This window comes from Pleuronectes platessa, chromosome 20 (genome assembly GCF_947347685.1).
Source record: "Pleuronectes platessa chromosome 20, fPlePla1.1, whole genome shotgun sequence".
Taxonomy (NCBI): Eukaryota; Metazoa; Chordata; class Actinopteri; order Pleuronectiformes; family Pleuronectidae; genus Pleuronectes; species Pleuronectes platessa.
In genome coordinates, this window is record NC_070645.1 from 7,177,652 (window position 1) to 7,195,906 (window position 18,255).

Here is an 18,255-nt window from a genome sequence, read left to right on the forward strand (position 1 = left end):
ATGTCCATGATTGGTTGATGGCAGCATCTGTAAAGTGACCATAAAGTCTCAAAGAGCACCTGTTGAGCTTGTGTTTCAGAGTTAATAATGGAAAACGGGTTTCCTCCTTCCTTTGCTGGCTCTGAATGTGAAGTGTCTTTAAGTGGGTGCCAGTGTCAGCCTGGTTTATAGGTGAAGGTGATCTGGTTAATTCTGGATGGTGTGGTGTGAGAGAGATACTCACATAGGTACTCAGAGAACAGTGGTTATGGAAATAACCCAGTAACCAGAGATGACCTGTTCTCCTCTAACACTCTCTTTCCCTTTGGATTTTTGTAACTGTGTTTGAGATGTGACCAACCTCAGTCCGTGGGCTGATGAAAATGCTTGACATGGCAAGATAACGGATTATACAATATAATTATATTACTATTTCCCTATTGGCCAAGCTGTGAAAGACTATACAATTTCAAATGAGCACAGTTTTGGAGCTTTAATGTGTACTGAGAGTCCCTTTTCCTTTTTTCTTTGTGCTAAAGAAAACTTTATAGGAATATTTAAAAACATGTTAAGCTATGATATAGATATTGAGGTTAGCCAGCACTTTAGCCTCACAGCAATGAGGTTCCTTGTTTGAATCCCTGTTTGACCAGTGTCTTGCTGTGTGGAGCTTGAATGTACCCCATGTGTTTGCATGGGTTTTCTCTGGGTATTCCAGCTCCTCCCACAGTCCAAAGACATGAAAACTGGGGTTAGGGTAACTCCAGACAATTAATTGTATGTAGGTGTGGATGTGAGAGTGAATGGCTGTTTGTCTCTGTATGTTGGTGCTACGATACTCTGGCATCTTGGCCAGGGTTTCGCTTCTCGACTAATGCTGGGATGGTCCAGCTCCCCAACGGCCCTCAAAGGATAAGCAGTATAGACAGTTGATGGATGGAAGGATTAAGCCATGACACCTCTGTTCCATTCACTTATTGATTCAGCATAAAAACAGAAATTACAAAAAGAAAAACAACAGCTACATTTATAATCTGAGCACCCTGATGTTTCCCATTTTACTCGTGTTAAGTCTGACATGATATTAACCACTGACGGTTGCTATTAAGCTCATGCATTGAGGAATCAATGCAGTCAATGGAACCTATGACAGGAACATTTGTCTTTGTGTATGTGTTCAACAGGACTGGACCTGAGGCACGCCCAGGTGGTGGCCTTGTCCACGGGCACCAAGTGCATCAACGGCGAGTATCTGAGTGACCAGGGGCAGGTGGTCAATGACTGTCACGCCGAAGTCACGGCCCGAAGAGCGCTGCTACGCTTCCTCTACTCTCAACTTGAACTCTTCTTGAGGTAATAGCTTGATCTTCAGCAGTATTTTAGAGACACAGTCTTTTTTAATGGTGCTGTACTTTGACTTTCTGCAGCCCTGATGCATCGGTGGTATTGAACTGAACCAGAAAACAAAACATGATCCATGATACCTGTGTTGGTTTATGCCGTTTAGGTCATAAACCCCACCTCCTCCATGATGATGGATGGGACATGAGCCAAATTACAAAGTTGATTTTTTTTATCAAAAGGCTCTCTGTCATTTTAGCTAGTTCTCATTACACTCATGCATGTTCAATTGCAAATTTTTACTTTAAATTAGATTTTAATGAGTTAGTTGGTGCTCTTAAAATGGGGTGAAATGTCTTGATTGACAGCTGAGACTGACTCATGATTGGTGTGACACCAGGACCCCTTGTGGCTCCATCCCCAAATCGCTACTGCACACACTCTGGCTCCAAATTTGCAAGACAGAATTGTTCGTATCCAGGATAATTTAGCTTAATTTCTGAAAAACCAAATGTTACCTAATTTAGCTAGTAATGAATATAAAAGTAATCAGAATGCATAAGAAAAGCCCCTTTTATTTGAATGGATATAATTACTTGGTGTTTCAATTTTTAACGGTTGAAACTCATTATAGAAGATTGGCATATGTAACAATAGTACAATTAAATAAAGTAAAGTAATCTCAATTAATACTGAAGTGAAAGTACTTACTTAATATTCCACCAGTGAATATGTATAAGTCCAAGTTACACTGTTGCAGCCATTGTTCCATAAGCCTTTTAGATCACAAGCTGCCACCAATGGTTTTCAGTATGCACTGCATCACATTATTCATCACAGTATGCTAATCACATGCAACATCTTGTTTGTTGTGACCTCCCGCTGCAGTGACAAAGAACAATCTCTATAATAAGCCTCACGCAAACCGCCATGCTTTGTCCACCGGAGACTTTTCAAAAATCAACGAGCCAAACTTGTGCTGTTCTCTGCAGCCGACCAAGCGTAATATCACTAAAACAGATCCGTTCAGCTCAGGCTCTCAGTGGCCTATTGGTTTTTAGCACTTTTTTTAACTACTTCCTGTGCCTTTGCAGCCTGCACAAGATGCTTTCGTGCACAAAGACTGTCCTAAAGTTTTTACGGGCATCAGGGGACAGTCTCGATGAGTTCTGACTCCTTACCACCTCCAGTGCACAAGCATTTATTTTGTTTTTGAGCTCCCCCCGAGGAGCCCTATAGCGACGCTGATTCATCAGATAAGCGGCTAGAAGTCGAGATTGTTGAATGTCATATTTGCATACGCAGCACTGACTTTTTGTCTTAGCACAATGCCGGGTGGCAGGTACGGAGACTTTGCAGCTGAGTAAATTGGCTAATGGGGAAGATAAGTCATAATGAAATGGCCACACAAAATGCCAGATCTGCCATATTTACACTGAGGGAAAGGACACGGGAGACAGAGGAGAGGTTGTGTAAAGAGTGGAGCCGTGCTTTGCATCGTGATGCATGCTTTAAATATATTGTGGATGAACTTGTGCATGTGAGTGCTGAAGCTCATATTCCGGCACGCAGCGCAAACAATGACCCAGTTGTGAAGAGTTTTAAGTTCGATTATGTGTCACCTCATTTGCCATATTGCAAGTTTTCAGTATTAATGGATGCAAAAACAACTTTGCTAATCTACAAATGTAGCTGTGTTAAACATTTGACTGGAACCTTTTATTTGATCTCTAATTCTTATCTTAATGTGAATTTGTGCCGCTGCCGCTGAAAACCATGCTGCTTCTAAAATTATTGTTAATTCCCTTAGTTAGTTTTAGATTTCTTCTGAGTCTCAAATAAAGAAAAATCCATGTTAATTTATAGTCATAGTCACAGTTTGTATTTTATTACATTTTCAGAGGATAAAGAGGGAGAATGGAGCGAACACATGGGTCTTAATTAAAAGTTATGTAATGAATCTGATTGGACTACTGACTTAAAAGACTAACCTCCAAGCAATGTCCCACAGTCGTGAGATGCTAACACATAATGTAGTATTAGTTTATTTGAATATGACTTTAAAAGTATTTAACACGATTAACATCTTAACAGAAGTCATCTTAGCCTGAGTGGTTCATCTTCAGGTTGTTTTTTTTTGGGGGGGGGGGGGGGGTTACAAAACCACACGCTCACGTTTTCCTCTGCAGTGTAATTGTTAAAGTGGGTGCAAATGTCGCCTGATCAAAGTGTCGCCGTTGATGTCATGTTCATTTCCCACCTCTGTGCGTTCCAAGCTCCTATAGCCAGAGTGGGAGAAGTGTTTGTGGAGTTTGTCATTGTTTCATTTAGTCTCTTCAGGAATGAAAATTTAGATGACTTTCATTTTAAAAGGATATTTTGAAATGGTTTTGGTTTTCATTTTTTGTCAATATGATATATTTATGATATTTATTAATATTAATAAATATAATTTGACAAGATTTTGTCAATTATTTTGTATGAACTTCAGTCACTATTTTAGCTCAGCCACTTCTTCATTTGACGCTATTTTGACATTAATGTAAAGCAGGTTTACAGGAGGGGGTTAAATTGCCTCCCCCTGTCTCCCCTGACACATGAGGACAGCCTGAGTAATGTCCAGGAGTCCATCTGATGGCAGGAGAATGGGGCCGTGGTCAGAGCGAGGGCCGGTGTCCATCTCTCTAGAAATCTATTTCCCTGCGTTGTGATGAATGGTGCTACTTTTTCTCATCCGTCTCTCTTGTTCTTGTTGTGTTTTTTTCTCCTCCCTCCTTCACTCCTGCAGTAAAAGGCCAGAGGACTGGGAGGAGTCGATATTCGTGCGGCACAAGGAGTGCGGCTTCAGGTTGAGAGACGACGTCCACTTCCACATGTACATCAGCACGTCACCGTGTGGCGACGGGAGACTCAACTCGCCCTATGAAATCTCCACTGACTGTAAGATGCCTGGCCTCTCTGTCTCATTTGTTTTTAGTTGGGTTGACAAAACTGAAAAAATAAAGATTAGACTATTTTACTACCTACCATTACCCTGATTCAGCCTCTAAAATAAGTTCCTCATCTTTTTCATGTCCCACTCCTCCTCTGGCCCCTTTCAGCCACGCTGTGACATTTTATCGCTTACACACTTAAAACTAAATTCTACGTTAGTTTAGATTCCTCAGCATTTTTCCTGGTGGCCTCTGAGTTCAGACGAGTTATCTAGACGGCTGTTTCCATACGTAGAAAGCATATGTTCTCTCTCCATCTGTCATCGCAGATCGAAGCTCAGAGAGCATGTATGTACACAGCTCAGTACATGGTGGGATTTTCAAGAAACCAGCAGAGAGAGTGAGTCAAGACGACGGCGTCAGATCAGAGGAGCCTTTGAACTTGACGTTTTTTGTCATTAAACCTTTTTAAATGTTCAGCTCTTGGAGATTAGAAAAATGACTTAGTACCTTTTCCTGGAATATTTCTGAGCTGCAAGTCAGGGGGGGGCTTAATTTTTTTGTAACTCATTTTTTTTACAGTCACAGAGGAAAAACTAGAAAGGACGGAGAGATTCTCAAAAATACATAATTTATCTACCTCCGTTTTGTGCAGAGACTGTTCTGTCTGCCTCTAGAATTATTCCTTCAGTCATTATTGAGTCCTCCTCAAACAGTTCTAGAATAAACTGTCACTTTTGTATTGTTTGTGTGCAGAGCTTCCTAAAAACAGTCTTATGGTGCAGAGTGAAGTTAGAAAACTTTGTGTACATCCTACCTGGTTTATCTGCAATATAGTTCTCATAAAGTGAAACTGAATTAGCTTCATGTATGTTCATTTGAGTGGCTGTTATTACTTGTTTCAGAGGTAATTTATTAAAGTGTTATTAATATTGAATTTATCATGTCTTCAAGTCCGACAACACATTTCCTCTGACTATCAAGAATACACAGGCCCCGTGTGAAGCCGATAAGATGAACACTTTGTGAGATATGCCTTCCACAAACAGACCCCCCCCCCCCCCCCCCCTAAAAAAGCTCAAATCAGTCTTTAAACTGAAAAATACTAATACAGTGACATGTATTGTGATAATTATTTAAATTAACTGTTATGAACATATTTAACTTGATATATATTTTTGCTGGTTTGAGTTTGAGAGATTATGTTTTACCGTCCAGAGTGCTGGTGAAGACAGCATCCTTTAGTCAATCATCAGTGTGTAGAGGTCATGCTGCCCTGAACACCCACGTGAAACCACAGGAAAGTGGTTTAAACGGATCAGGGACCCGTGCTCTTGCTGACGCTGTTAACTATGCGTGGGTTGTTGTGTTGTTTGTTAAGTGATACTTTATTATATCTCGCCTACTGTAAAGTGTCCAAAGTGTCTCGGTTCAGGGGAATGACTCGTCCTTCCTCCCAAACCGCCGACAGTTCCAGCAGCAATCCAGTCGAACGCTTGTTCCATTAACAACCAGGCGGGCGACGCTCCCAAAATACATCTAATTCCCTGAAAGAGCCCATTAACCTCATTTAAACTTCTTGCTTTGGAAGGAGCTGCAGTATTTGTTGTCTGCTGCAGATTAATGGTTTGGTGAAAGCTGCTTGAAGCTGTATGAATGAATCGTCTCATTCACCAGAATATAGAGTTGTCACCTCGTTAGAATATTTATCATTAATAATAAAAATGATAATATTGTGCTGCATGTCAACTTTTGTACTATTTTAGTTTACATGCAGCTAGTTACACCAATAATTAGGAGCTGAGGAAGTCCATAATTAGTAGATACTGCAACAAGTCATGTCTATATTGTGTAATATAGGAGTTTCCGATTTCATTGTATTTAAGGCTAATTGACTTTGTATTATTTAGAAATGACACATTGTGTTATTGCTCATTAAACCGGTTATCCAGCAAAAGCGAATGGAATGACCTAGTGACCTGAATTGTGTTTGTGTGTGTGTTGTGCATCTGACAGTACACAGCAGCAGGCACCTCATGAGGAAGCACCGGAACCACCTCCGGACCAAAATCGAGTCCGGGGAGGGGACGGTGCCGGTGCGGTGCCGGGGGCCGGTGCAGACGTGGGACGGCGTCTTACAGGGCGAGCAGCTCATCACCATGTCCTGCACCGACAAGATCACCAGGTCAGTGCTGTCACATGATGAGTCCAAATGGATTAAGGCTTCGTTCTTGGGTTTCATGTGCAAATGTGCAAGATGGCACGTTGGCATATTGGGGATATTTTGGCTTCATATCTGGATAGTGGCAGGAAGTGGAGACTTGTCGTCCATCTTTACTCACAGTCTATGATCTTGAGTTTCTCGTTTTCATTTGCAGTCCTGCTCATACTGCCCATTGAGCTTCTCATGACGTGGACTGTATTGATATTGTTGTGAAGGTGGGCACATGACACCTGAACATAAACCCTGATGAGCACATCTGTGGGAGAAAACAGGGGAAGGATTGATGGAGGAGTTTAACTTTATGAGAAGATTATCTTCTTTATGAGAAGAAATAATCTCTGTTTAAATAGAGCCTTGTTGAAATGTGAGTTGTGAGCCAGGTACAGGTTTGTCTAATATTTACCTTCACACGTCAATGTGTCTGTGTGTGTGTGTGTGTGTATGTGTGTGTGTGTGTGTGTGTGTGCGTGTGTGTGTGTGTGTGTGTGTGTGTGTGTGTGTGTGTGTGTGTGTTAGTGTGTGTGTGTATGAGTCATGCTATATGTGAGATATTTTGCAGTCCTGCTGATGATATTGATTTCCCATAAGTGACTCGAATGGATAATCCCCTTTTAATGAATAAGTGTATTAATCAAATCTTTGTGTTAATCTCTGGATCTGTCGGACTGACTCCCACCGTGGTCTATTTATTTATTAAGGCTGCGTAAGTGGTTTCTGCCCCTTTAGTGGACCATAGAAAAATGATAGGAAATATACAATCGTCACATTAGTATCTCACCGCTACTGGCAGATTGTTTTATAAACCAATGGTAACGTGTTGTTTGCATGTTGGCACGCGAGCGCAGAACAGATGGCGATGCTAAATCAGGACAGCTTTACTCATCCACCTCCGTCTTCACATTGTCTTCATGTGTTAAGAGCAAAAGCCTCTGTCTGTAAACGTGGTGCATGTGCATAAACGTATTTACTTAAGGCAAAAAGCAGTACACTAACCCTAGGCCTAACAAACATTCTTACATGTAACAAGTTTTAAATTATATGGTTGAATATGCAAATTATCCTTTATCTATTCATAAATGTGTTAATTTGAATCTGAAACTTGGATTGTGAGGTTTAGAATTCATCAGAGCTAAAGATTGTTATACATGGGAATATAGACATATATTTCTATCACTCCATAAATTAGAAAATACTGTCAACTTCACAAATAGAATAAACTTTCACCCTTTTCTTTAGATGTTTAATCAAGCAGGCTGTGAATGATATCTGAACAAACCACTCTGTATAGATCTGAATATAAACAGGAATAACTCCAAATTTGAACAAAGATGGTTTAAATGTGAGGTACAGCAAATATCTAATTTCTCTCCATTAATCTGAAAGAAAATGTGTTATAGAAAACAACACACCCAAACTTCTCAAGATTTACGAGCACATGAAAAGGATGGTTTTTCCTGGTAGCCTCTGACTTTATGAATATTTAATTATTTGAGTAACAATGTAATTGTATATGTATAAATTGTAAAGGACACTATTCGAGATGTGATAAATATTATTATAATATTGTTTTACCTGTGCACACTCTGTGGCAATACAGTGCCATGTATTTAAGTTTTAATTTGAAAGAGACTGAACGTGTTATTTTTCACTTTCTAACAGTGTCGACATCACACTCACGCACAATATTTTGAAAAGGCCTGTTCGCTGTCATCCACAACATTCACCACACAGTTACTGTATTTTCGGATTATTGTGAGGAGCACAAGTCCGTGTAGCAGCTAATCATCGCTGTCATCTTAGCTGCTGGTGTGGCACTTCCTTTTCTTAAAATATCTTTAGACAATTTTTGTAATATGGTCGCAGTTATTTTGCCTGACTGACTGAACCGGCAAATTCATCTTAGTTAAGCACCACACTGTGCCAGCTGAGCCATACAAGACCACAGCTGAGCCACTGTGTGTGTGTGTGTGTGTGTGTGTGTGTGTGTGTGTGTGTGTGTGTGTGTGTGTGTGTGTGTGTGTTTGAGAGAGAGAGAGAGAGAGAGAGAGAGAGAGAGAGAGAGAGAGAGAGAGAGAGAGAGAGAGAGAGAGAGAGAGAGAGAGAGAGAGAGAGAGAGGTTGAACCCTTCTCTTGTGGAGCCACTGTTAATTTGACCAATTTGATTCAGTTGGCCGGGGCTGGAGATGGTGTGATTAAATCTACCCAGGTCACCAACGGGGGTGAAAGCAATTACTTTACAAAAAAATAGAGTGACAGGGGAAGGAGAGGGGACACCCTGCTTTTCTTCCCCGCCGCATCCTCTCCCCTCCGCCTCGCACTCCCTTTGCTCCGCAGCCTCCTCTCTTCCTTTTCCTTTTCTTTTTTCCTTTTTTTTTATCGCTGTAAATGATCGGTGGTCGTCGTTAAAGTGAGTGGGTCACCGAGGGCCAGTTTATCAAGGTCGGGATGGAGGGTGGATCTGAGACTCAACACACGCACGCACACGCACACACACACACACACACACACACACACACACTGCTCTAGTCTTTAAGTGATCCCCTTGATACTCTTTTCCTCGACTGTCACACTCATTTTGAGCTTATTCCCCCACATCCTTCACTTCCTACACATTATTACAGTGATCTCAGCTTTGACGACAGGGGGCTTTAGGAACTGCGCTCTCTCATCATAAACATTTCAGATAATAGTCAGCGTCGTCCCACCGTCGCCTCACCTGATGATCATCGTGCTGTTGTCTGAAGCCGGAGCCCTGCGAAGCTCCTTTGCAAATATTTGATTTGAAGACGACAGCTGGATTTAATTGAGGGGCCTAAATGGCTTTCATATAACGATGATGTTCTCCATTCCACCGCAGTTTTATGCAGATGAGCACATTACTTTAATGGTCGGCGTTTACCAGGGGAGGGAAGAAAGGATAGATGTAGAGAGACAGAGAGAGAGAGGGAGGGAGAGAGAGAGGAAGAGAGGGGAGGCCTCTCTCCTCTTTAAATTCACACACCCGAGCCAGATGGCTCTTTTCTTGCATGAGATTAGAAGATGTTTCTGATTCACGGTGTCGCTTTCTGGCAAAATTAATATTTCAGGCTAAACTGTTTCTGTTTTGGTGTGTGTGTGTCTGTGTGTGTGTCTGTGTGTGTGTCTGTGTGTGTTTGTGTGTGCGCATAGGACAGATGCAGGTGAGGCGTGGGCGGGGGGCGAACACTAATTCCTGATTTCCCAGAAAGCCGCTGGTGTTAATTGACTGTTCGGGAGGTGAAGGAAGCCGTAGTGAGAGATTATTAAGTCTGCACGACACAAAAAACACAAGCAGATGAGGAAACATTGATTAACAAAGAGAACAATGATGTAGTAATGATTAGTAGCATATTGTAGAGCCTCCGATTGTGACTCATATAACATCATTAGCCCAATGTACACAACTCAGGTGTGTGTGCATATGTGTCTGTATTTGTGTGTGTGTGTGTGGGGGGGGGGGGGGGGGGGGGGTGTTTGAAGGGCAACTATGATAATAAACAAGGTAATTATCATTTTCCATCCATCAATTAGCATCTGCTGGTTAAATAGAGTGGATTTCAACAGTGGGTGGCACATGACCAGCTGGCTGCGGTATCAGGTGTGGCTGTGGCTGCCAGGATTAGCCCCACAGTGATTTTGTGTCACCAGTGGATCTCCCCGAAACCGACCCTGAGGCGGTCGGCTGAAGCTTTCTCTCCCCGCAGCCGCCCCCCCGCGCAGTGCATTAACCTCGGCGGCGGCGATGGATGCGCACATGGTAATGTGTCGTGGCGTGCGACGAATGCTGATGCACTGACCTTTGGCAGTGTTGATGTTGGTGATGACGGTGTGTGTCTCTGAGGCAGGGAAAGTGGGAGAGGAAGACGTGTGTGTGTTAGATGGTGCTGGTGGTGTGTGTGTGTGTGTGTGTGTGTGTGTGTGTGCGTGTGTGTGTAGGGGGTCATCACGTCCCACATCAAGATAATGATCAAATTGTTTCGAACTGTCACTGAAGCTCTCCGTCCTTCTCTCCCTTTTCCTCCCCCTATTTCTGCCTCTCTTCCCACATACTCCTCCTCTTCCGCCTATCTCCACACCTCTCCTCCTCTTTTTCTCTTCCTCACTCACCCACCTGCCCTCTCTCTCTTACCCCCCCCTCCCCTCAGATGGAACGTCCTGGGCCTGCAGGGGGCGCTGCTGAGCCACTTCCTGGAGCCCGTGTACCTGCAGAGCGTGACGGTGGGCAGCCTGCGCCACACGGGCCACCTGGGCCGCGTCGTGAGCCAGCGGCAGGAGCGCCTCGGCCCCCTGCCCGCCACGTACAGACGCAACCAGCCGCTGCTCAGTGGTACGACCGTGACACACACACACGTCAGACACGCCTCGCTGTGATGCAGGTGAAACACGTTTAGGAAAAATGAAGTCTTCACCGCAGGAAGTGGCACAATGAGATTCAGCCATGGGTCCACGGTGACACAGACGCTCCTTTGAAGGTTGAGCAGCAGACAGGGAGGTTTTTCTCTGATTTAGACCAGTCTCTGTTTCCTCAAAGGTCAGAGCAGTTGAAATGAGAGTTCACAGAAATCGAAAAACTGTGCAAACGCAGTGCAGGGTACATGACTCCTGGGTCGACTCCATTCAAATGACCTGGTTCTGTCAGTTTTCCTGAGAAGTGATGAGAATACAGACAAAGACATTATCAGTGTGTCCCTTTTACAGTGGATCTGTATAATCAGAACCTGAAAAGTATTTTATTCCATATCACTTAACTTTGATATATTAAAATACAGTCTTGTTAAATGAGAGATAAAATGACACAGCATAAAGATTAAACCTGAAAATTCCTTAATGAGCTATCCGCTAAAACAAGACGAAATACATCGAATGATATTAACCACCTTAAAGAAATTTTGATTTGATGTGTGACTTATGTTTTACCTTTTAATTTGGTCCATATCCCATCCGCTAAAATGGAAGAGGCACGATTTATAACCTTTAACACTTTGGCTTCACTTTTGAGGAGCAGTCATGTGTCATGTCGTCCTTTCTTTATATACAATCTCAGCTCCTTTCACATTATCTAAAAATTGTATACATTGCTATTATGAAAATATTGATAGTAGCCACATAAAAGGAAAAATGTAATTTAATTAGAAGTTAGTTGCTCATTTTACTACAGAGCGTCATAATGAAACAAAGAAAAAACTGATTATATTGAAATACATGATGTTCATTCAAAAGTGTTTAAAACTCACCTGTATTCAGTATTATGTGACTTTCAAGAGGTTTAAAATCCTACTTTAGCTACTTTTCTGCCAACTGAAGTACATATTATGTGTTTTCTATTCTCAACCCGCCTTTGAACACACTTCTCTGTGTGTTCAGTGTTTTCGGCTGGGGTATCCCATGTAGAGATCACGTGTGCAGTATCTATTTTCAGACATGTGTTTTCATAGAAACGTCAGCCGAGTGAATCACAAGCCGTCACGCATGCATCGCCCACCTCCCCTACCCGCACACACGCTCCTAACAATCCTGTGCCCCCCCGCCTCACTGCACTGACAGTGTGGCAGCGAGACAAGCAACAGCTAAGAAGTCGTCTGGTGTGTCTGCTCGCAGGACTCCACTGAGACCCCCGGGCTTCTGTTTGTAGGAGAGATGAATGCTGGGAGAGGATCTGAATGACACCCAACTTGTAGGAAGTGCATCAGCCATCACTTCAGATCTAGGCCAGTCGGAGAAGCTGAGTGACAGAGACGCATGGAGATGTAGGGCACATGTGGTTGCTGGGGGATCATTGATGAGAACAAAGAGTGTGACAGTCGCACACAAGGAAACACATTACATCCTGTCAAATGCACACAATGGGATAAAACTGAATCTTACACCTTCTTCTTCTTTAGTCAGCTTTCGAGTATACTTCTTGAAGGGCACAGGAACTCTTTGCGTTGCAGGGCTCTGCTCTCGGGTAATTGGCTGCCATGAGGATGAATATTTTGTGAGGACTGGCCTCATCAAGATTGATAATTGTGCTGAGTCGTCCTCTGGTGATGAGGGCTGTGATGAATTTATCACAGGATCCCTCGGCCACGGCCTCAGCAACATTTCTCATCATTTGTTCAATGGCTTTTTGAATGGAGTCATTTGACTTGTCTGGGTTGGAGGTTTTAGTCTCAGATTTTACAAGCCGCAGTTCATGTCTCAAGAATCGTGGTCTGGTATGATATTGTTAGTCAATTATACTTATTTATACTATTTAGTTATTCACTCTAACTAATATCAACCTCAGTACAAGGGTTGTTTATTGACCTAATACTCCAGATCATCACCTGACATCCACCAAAGGGGCGCCGCAAATTTCCGAGTGAGAGGCTCCAGAGTTTGCCAGCCCGTTAGTAAAACTCTGGATGGACGTGATAGACACTAAACTAAAAAATTACAATAACTGAATTATCTCAGGATGAAACAGCAGAAGAACGTACATGTCGAGAGAGCTTTTGTTGATAGGGTGTCAGTATGTGGCAAACCAAACCATGTGATTTCAGCAGCTGAATTTATACGTCCTGCCTCCTGCCTCCTGCCTCCTGTCTCCTGCCTCCTGCCTCCTGCCTCCTGCCTCCTGCCTCCTGCCTCCTGCCTGCTGCACCACCCCGCGCCTGAACGCTCCAGAGATATCGGTGTTTTTGTAAATGCGTCTGAGCGGAGATTCTCCTGCTGTTTTCTTCATATGAGCAGGGGCGGACTGGCCATCGGGAATACCGGGGACATCCCCGGTGGGCCGATGGCCGAAAATATAAATCCAACGGCCCATCACTATGATGTACCGGCCCACGCCCATCATCGCATCAGCCCTACAATGGTTGAAACAGCGGCACAAGCGTAATTTTCTCCAAGAGCTATACCTATCTATTCGCACTGACTGCTTTTATACTGCTACTCGCAATCGGTCTTCACACTCATGGTGACTATTTTTCGATTTTTTTTTAAGTGTCTTTTAATATGTGTTTTACAGACTTCGGAAGTCCAAAGTAAGAAAAGATCTCCACCTTATTAATAAACACCTCTAAATTGGTTCTTACACAGCCGAAGTGTAGAGAATTTGGATTTGCATACATACACGCAACGCGGCACCCAGTTATACGCATGCGCACAACCCATGAGGCCCAGCTCTTCGTTGCCTTCGTTGTTTTGGAGAGTGCGAGAGCATGCCGTCGGCACCAAAACGAAAAGGTGGAGCTGAAAAGCTAAGAGATAAAAAGAAAAAATGTCTGGAGAAAGGTGCCTCAAAACATTTAAAAATATCAAATTTCTTTGGAAAACCACCGACTGGTGACAGTGAAAAGGTAAGATAACCCTAACCCCATAGACCGTTATGATCTGGTAAAATAAGCAAGCTGGTGTTGTTGTCAACATCTAGATTATCTATTTTAACATGTTAGCCGTAGTCACTGGCTTACAATTGATGAGCAAGCTATCCATGGTGGTAGTTGTAAATAGGACAATCTTATAATTTCTATTAACCTGTGACAAATAAGTTAACCAGCTAGTTTGTTATGCTAAAATCTAAAATTATAAATAATGTTTATATGTTATCTAGATTGTTAATATGTTATGTAGAGGCGTTGACTTGGCCAAGTATAGCATGCATTTCACAACATATTAAACAAAATGTTAATATGTTATCTAGATTGATGATTCAGCTGCTGGAAGCAGCAGCCAGGGGCATGAGAGCCAAGATAAGAGCCAGGGTACAACGTACACCGTAAGTAACACTTTAATATACCAAGTACAAAAATAGTGTATTTCAATTGAGCAGATGTATTAAGATAAAGTCAGATTAACGAGTTATTAACGACGCTGCAAACCCATTTTAACGACGTCAATGTTTTTCTCGCGAGATTAACGTTCCTTTTGGTCAACAGGCTTGTCTACTTTCTATTGGTAACCTAACTGTTAAGGTTCATTGTTTCTTAAATAAGAGGCCTGGCGATGTTCACAGCAAACTTGAAAAAATGAATTATTAAGCCATGGTTTGACTGCACTATAGGCTGAGTCTTTGTGAAATGTGCACTTTATAATTATATTTTGTAGCGCCCTGTTTGGCAATGTTGTTTTTCAATAAAATAAAACATTTGCATAAAGCAAGCCAATCCACTTTTCCATGTTGATAAGAGCATTACAATAATAGGGACATTCAAAAATTGCGATTAATTGTGTTTAAATATTTTAATAGTTTGACTCATTTCAAGTATATTTATCTAATACACATTGAGTGTACTAACCAATAGTGGAAACTTAATTATAAAAAAGTATTCTTAGTACACTTAAATGTAATGTTTATTAAGTGTAGTTTGCTGATAGTGTTGTGTCAATGGTTTAACATACTAACATGATAAACCTTATTTACCACTCACGTAGGCTGAAGATGACAGTGATAGGGATATCAGCCAGGATGACAGAGAAAGTCAAGGCCAAGAGGATAGGGATAGCAGCCAGGATGACAGAGAAAGTCAAGGCCAAGAGGACAGGGATAGCAGCCATGATGATAGAGAAAGTCGAGGCCAAGATGACAGGGATGATCAAGGGCAAGAAGACACAGAAAGTGAAGGCAAAGATTTTGATTATTTCACCAGGCCGAAGTCAGACACATTTGACCACTTCTTCCGTTTTCACCCACAGCAGAAGGCAGACAAGGCTGTAGTGCAGAGAGCTTTTTTTTGTAAAGACGGCACAAACAGAAAATGGCTTTCATACAGTCAAGAAAAAGAAGCCCTCTTCTGTTCCCTTTGTCTCGCCTTTGCTAATCACACAGAAAGCAGCACGTTCATCACTGGCATGTCCAACCTCACACACATACACCAGAGAGTTGAAGAGCATGAGAAGAGCCAACTACACAGAGGTTGCGCTGAGGCATATTTTCTCAGATCTTCAAGAAGCACGATCCAGGACCTTCTCATGGGACCTCAGATGTCACTTCACAGAGAGCAAGTCCGCAGAAGGCGACAAGTGTTGGAGCGCATTATAGATGTAATAAAGCTCATCGGCAAAAGAGGTTTGAGCTACAGAGGCAGGCAGAAAGAGGCAGCATACACACTGGATGACGACACTATTGACCATGGTAACTTTTTGGAAATAACAGTTTTACTGGGAAAATATGATGTTTGTCTCAAGGAACACCTCACTCTCTGCATCGAAAAGAGCAAGCAGATTCACCAGTCTGGTTCAACAAAAGGTAGAGGTGCCCTTGTCACTCTCCTATCCAAAACGACCATCGACTACATCATCACCACCATTCAACGCCTCATGAAAAGTGCCATCGCTGCTGAAGTCCGGAAATCTGGAATGTACTCGGTCCAGATCGACACCACACAGGACATCACAGCCCATGATCAGTGCTCTGTTGTCATACGGTATGTGACAGACACTGTTCATGAGCGACTAGTTGCTGTGACCAGATGTGAGGCTTCCACTGGGCAGTACTTTGCCCAACTTGTGAATGGCGTGCTGGTGGCCATGGATCTGGATGTGAAGCAGTGTATTGGGAATTCCACCGATGGGGCCTCCAATATGCAAGGCCAATATAAAGGCTTCTCTGCATTGCTCTCTGAAAAGTGCCCAACACAAATCCATGTGTGGTGCTATTCACACATATTAAATCTTGTGCTGACAGACACAACACAGTGTGTGCTGGCAAGTGGCTCTCTTTTTTCTCTTATGAACCACATCGCTGTCTTCTTCAGAGAGTCCTACCAGAGGATGAACATCTGGGAAAAGGAGAGCAAAGACCCAAGACGCAGACGTCTCACCTCTATAGGAGAAACGCGCTGGTGGTCCAAAGATGCTGCTCTGACGAAGGTGTTTGGCTCTTTTGGAAAGCCAGACGGGGCCCTGTATTTTGATGTCCTTCACACCCTCTCAGCCATTCAAGATGGAGAGACCATCAATGCCACGGCGAGAGTAAATGCCCAGGGATACATCGGCCAGCTTCTAAAGTATGAAACTATACTAACAGCTCAGATCTTCCTGCGAATTTTCCAGGTCACTTCACCAGTTTCAAAATATCTTCAAACCAGTGGAATGGACATCCTGACAGCTCATCGGATGGTTGCGACTGCAGAAGCAGAGCTGAAAGAAATGACCAGAGATTTTCAGAGCATCAAGACAGCAGCCGACAAATTCATCCAGTGGGCCAACTATAAAATTGGGGAGGAGAGTGAGGAGACTGAGCTGGAGGTGGAGACCACTCTGCCACAGAAACGGGGAAGAAGGAAAAAATCGATGCCTGGAGAGAGGTCCCGAGATGAGGCTGTGACAGATGCCGAAGCATCATACAAGATTGAGGTTCACAATCGAATAATGGACACAGTCGCAGGAAGCATGCACCAACGTTTCCTCAAGAATGGCACTTTGTATGCTGATCTGGCACTTCTGGACCCAAAAAACTTCAGCCAGGTTATATCCTACGGCGAAAGTTTCCCAGAGGCAGCACTTCAAGAGCTAAGCAAATGTTTGCTGCCATTTGATGACAGAGCAACAGAGGCAGAGTTACAGAGCGAACTCAAAAGTCTGGCACGACAATGGGATAGGCTGAAGTCATCAGTATTTGATGAATACACAACAAAGACAACAGAACCCGGGCCAGAGGATGCTGAAGATGAGGCAGAGATAGTGTACAAAAAGTGCTCATCTTGCAAGGACTGTCCAATCTGTTGCTACCGAGTTCTGAAGCAGTACAACCTCCTGACAGATGCATACCACATCATAGGCCTTGCATACAGGTTCCTGCTTACCCTCTCTGTCACACAGGTAGCATGTGAGCGAAGCTTTTCAACCCTGAAATACATAAAAAACAGGCTCAGGAGCTCACTCTCTCAACAGCACCTGGAGGCTTTTATGTTGATGGCTACTCAAACAGATGTTTTGCAGATGCTGGACAGTGAGAAAATCATTGACGGTGTTGCAGAAAAGAGTGAGCTGCTGCAAAAACTACTCATGTAGTGGGCTTATAATAAAACTGTTATAGTATGGAGTATACTGATATTGTTTTTTATATCTATATATATATATATATATATATTTATTTATAACCATATATATATATTTATTTATTTATGACCTTAAAGAACCTGGGCTGCTAGTTTAGGTTCTGTTATGTAACTTACTGTTTTGTTATGCACCTTCAGCACCCCTACACACACAAACAATCACACACCCAGCATGCAACACTACTGATACCACTGATGTTCACACCCCATCGTATGTTCTGTTCTATTCATTTCTAATATATTGTTCATACAAATTCTACCCACTGATTCCAGTTTCTTTATTGTGTGGTCTTTCTCTGCTGACATTCATTCCTTAAGGCTTGGTAGTTATACTTGTATAACCATCTGATACTAGCAAAGAGTTAAGCATATTCATCTAGCAAACTATACCTACCTTGGAGTGTTACAATAGCCAATAATCATTTTATTCCATGTGTCCATCCAGGCAAATTGGTGGATCCAAATGTTATTAAAAAACAAACATACATATATGATGTAATTTCTTTGTAATCATCCAAAATAATGTTAAGTGTATGGGTATTTTTCCCAGAAGGCCACTGACTGTTCGATACGCGCGATCCATTGAGTGGGCAACGCGGCTACTTAGTGGGCCGCGCGCCGTGTATTGAGTGGGCCGGTCTGACAGAAACTCCCGGGCCACTTTTTTCCCCCAGTCCGCCCCTGCATATGAGCAAAAGGCTGCGAACAGGCACATAGGGGTCAACATTTCCATGAT

The 18,255-nt window shown here is 42.8% G+C and overlaps 1 protein-coding gene across 1 annotated transcript in view; it reads left to right on the plus strand.

Annotated features, from left to right (window-relative positions):
- Nucleotides 1–18,255, plus strand: part of adarb2 (adenosine deaminase RNA specific B2 (inactive)) — a 178,766-nt gene that overhangs the window by 154,097 nt on the left and 6,414 nt on the right. The window contains exons 5-8 of the mRNA XM_053413064.1: nucleotides 1,164–1,332; nucleotides 4,109–4,260; nucleotides 6,270–6,438; nucleotides 10,641–10,822. Of these exons, the coding sequence (XP_053269039.1) occupies nucleotides 1,164–1,332; nucleotides 4,109–4,260; nucleotides 6,270–6,438; nucleotides 10,641–10,822 (672 nt within the window). The remainder of the gene's footprint in view (nucleotides 1–1,163; nucleotides 1,333–4,108; nucleotides 4,261–6,269; nucleotides 6,439–10,640; nucleotides 10,823–18,255) is intronic.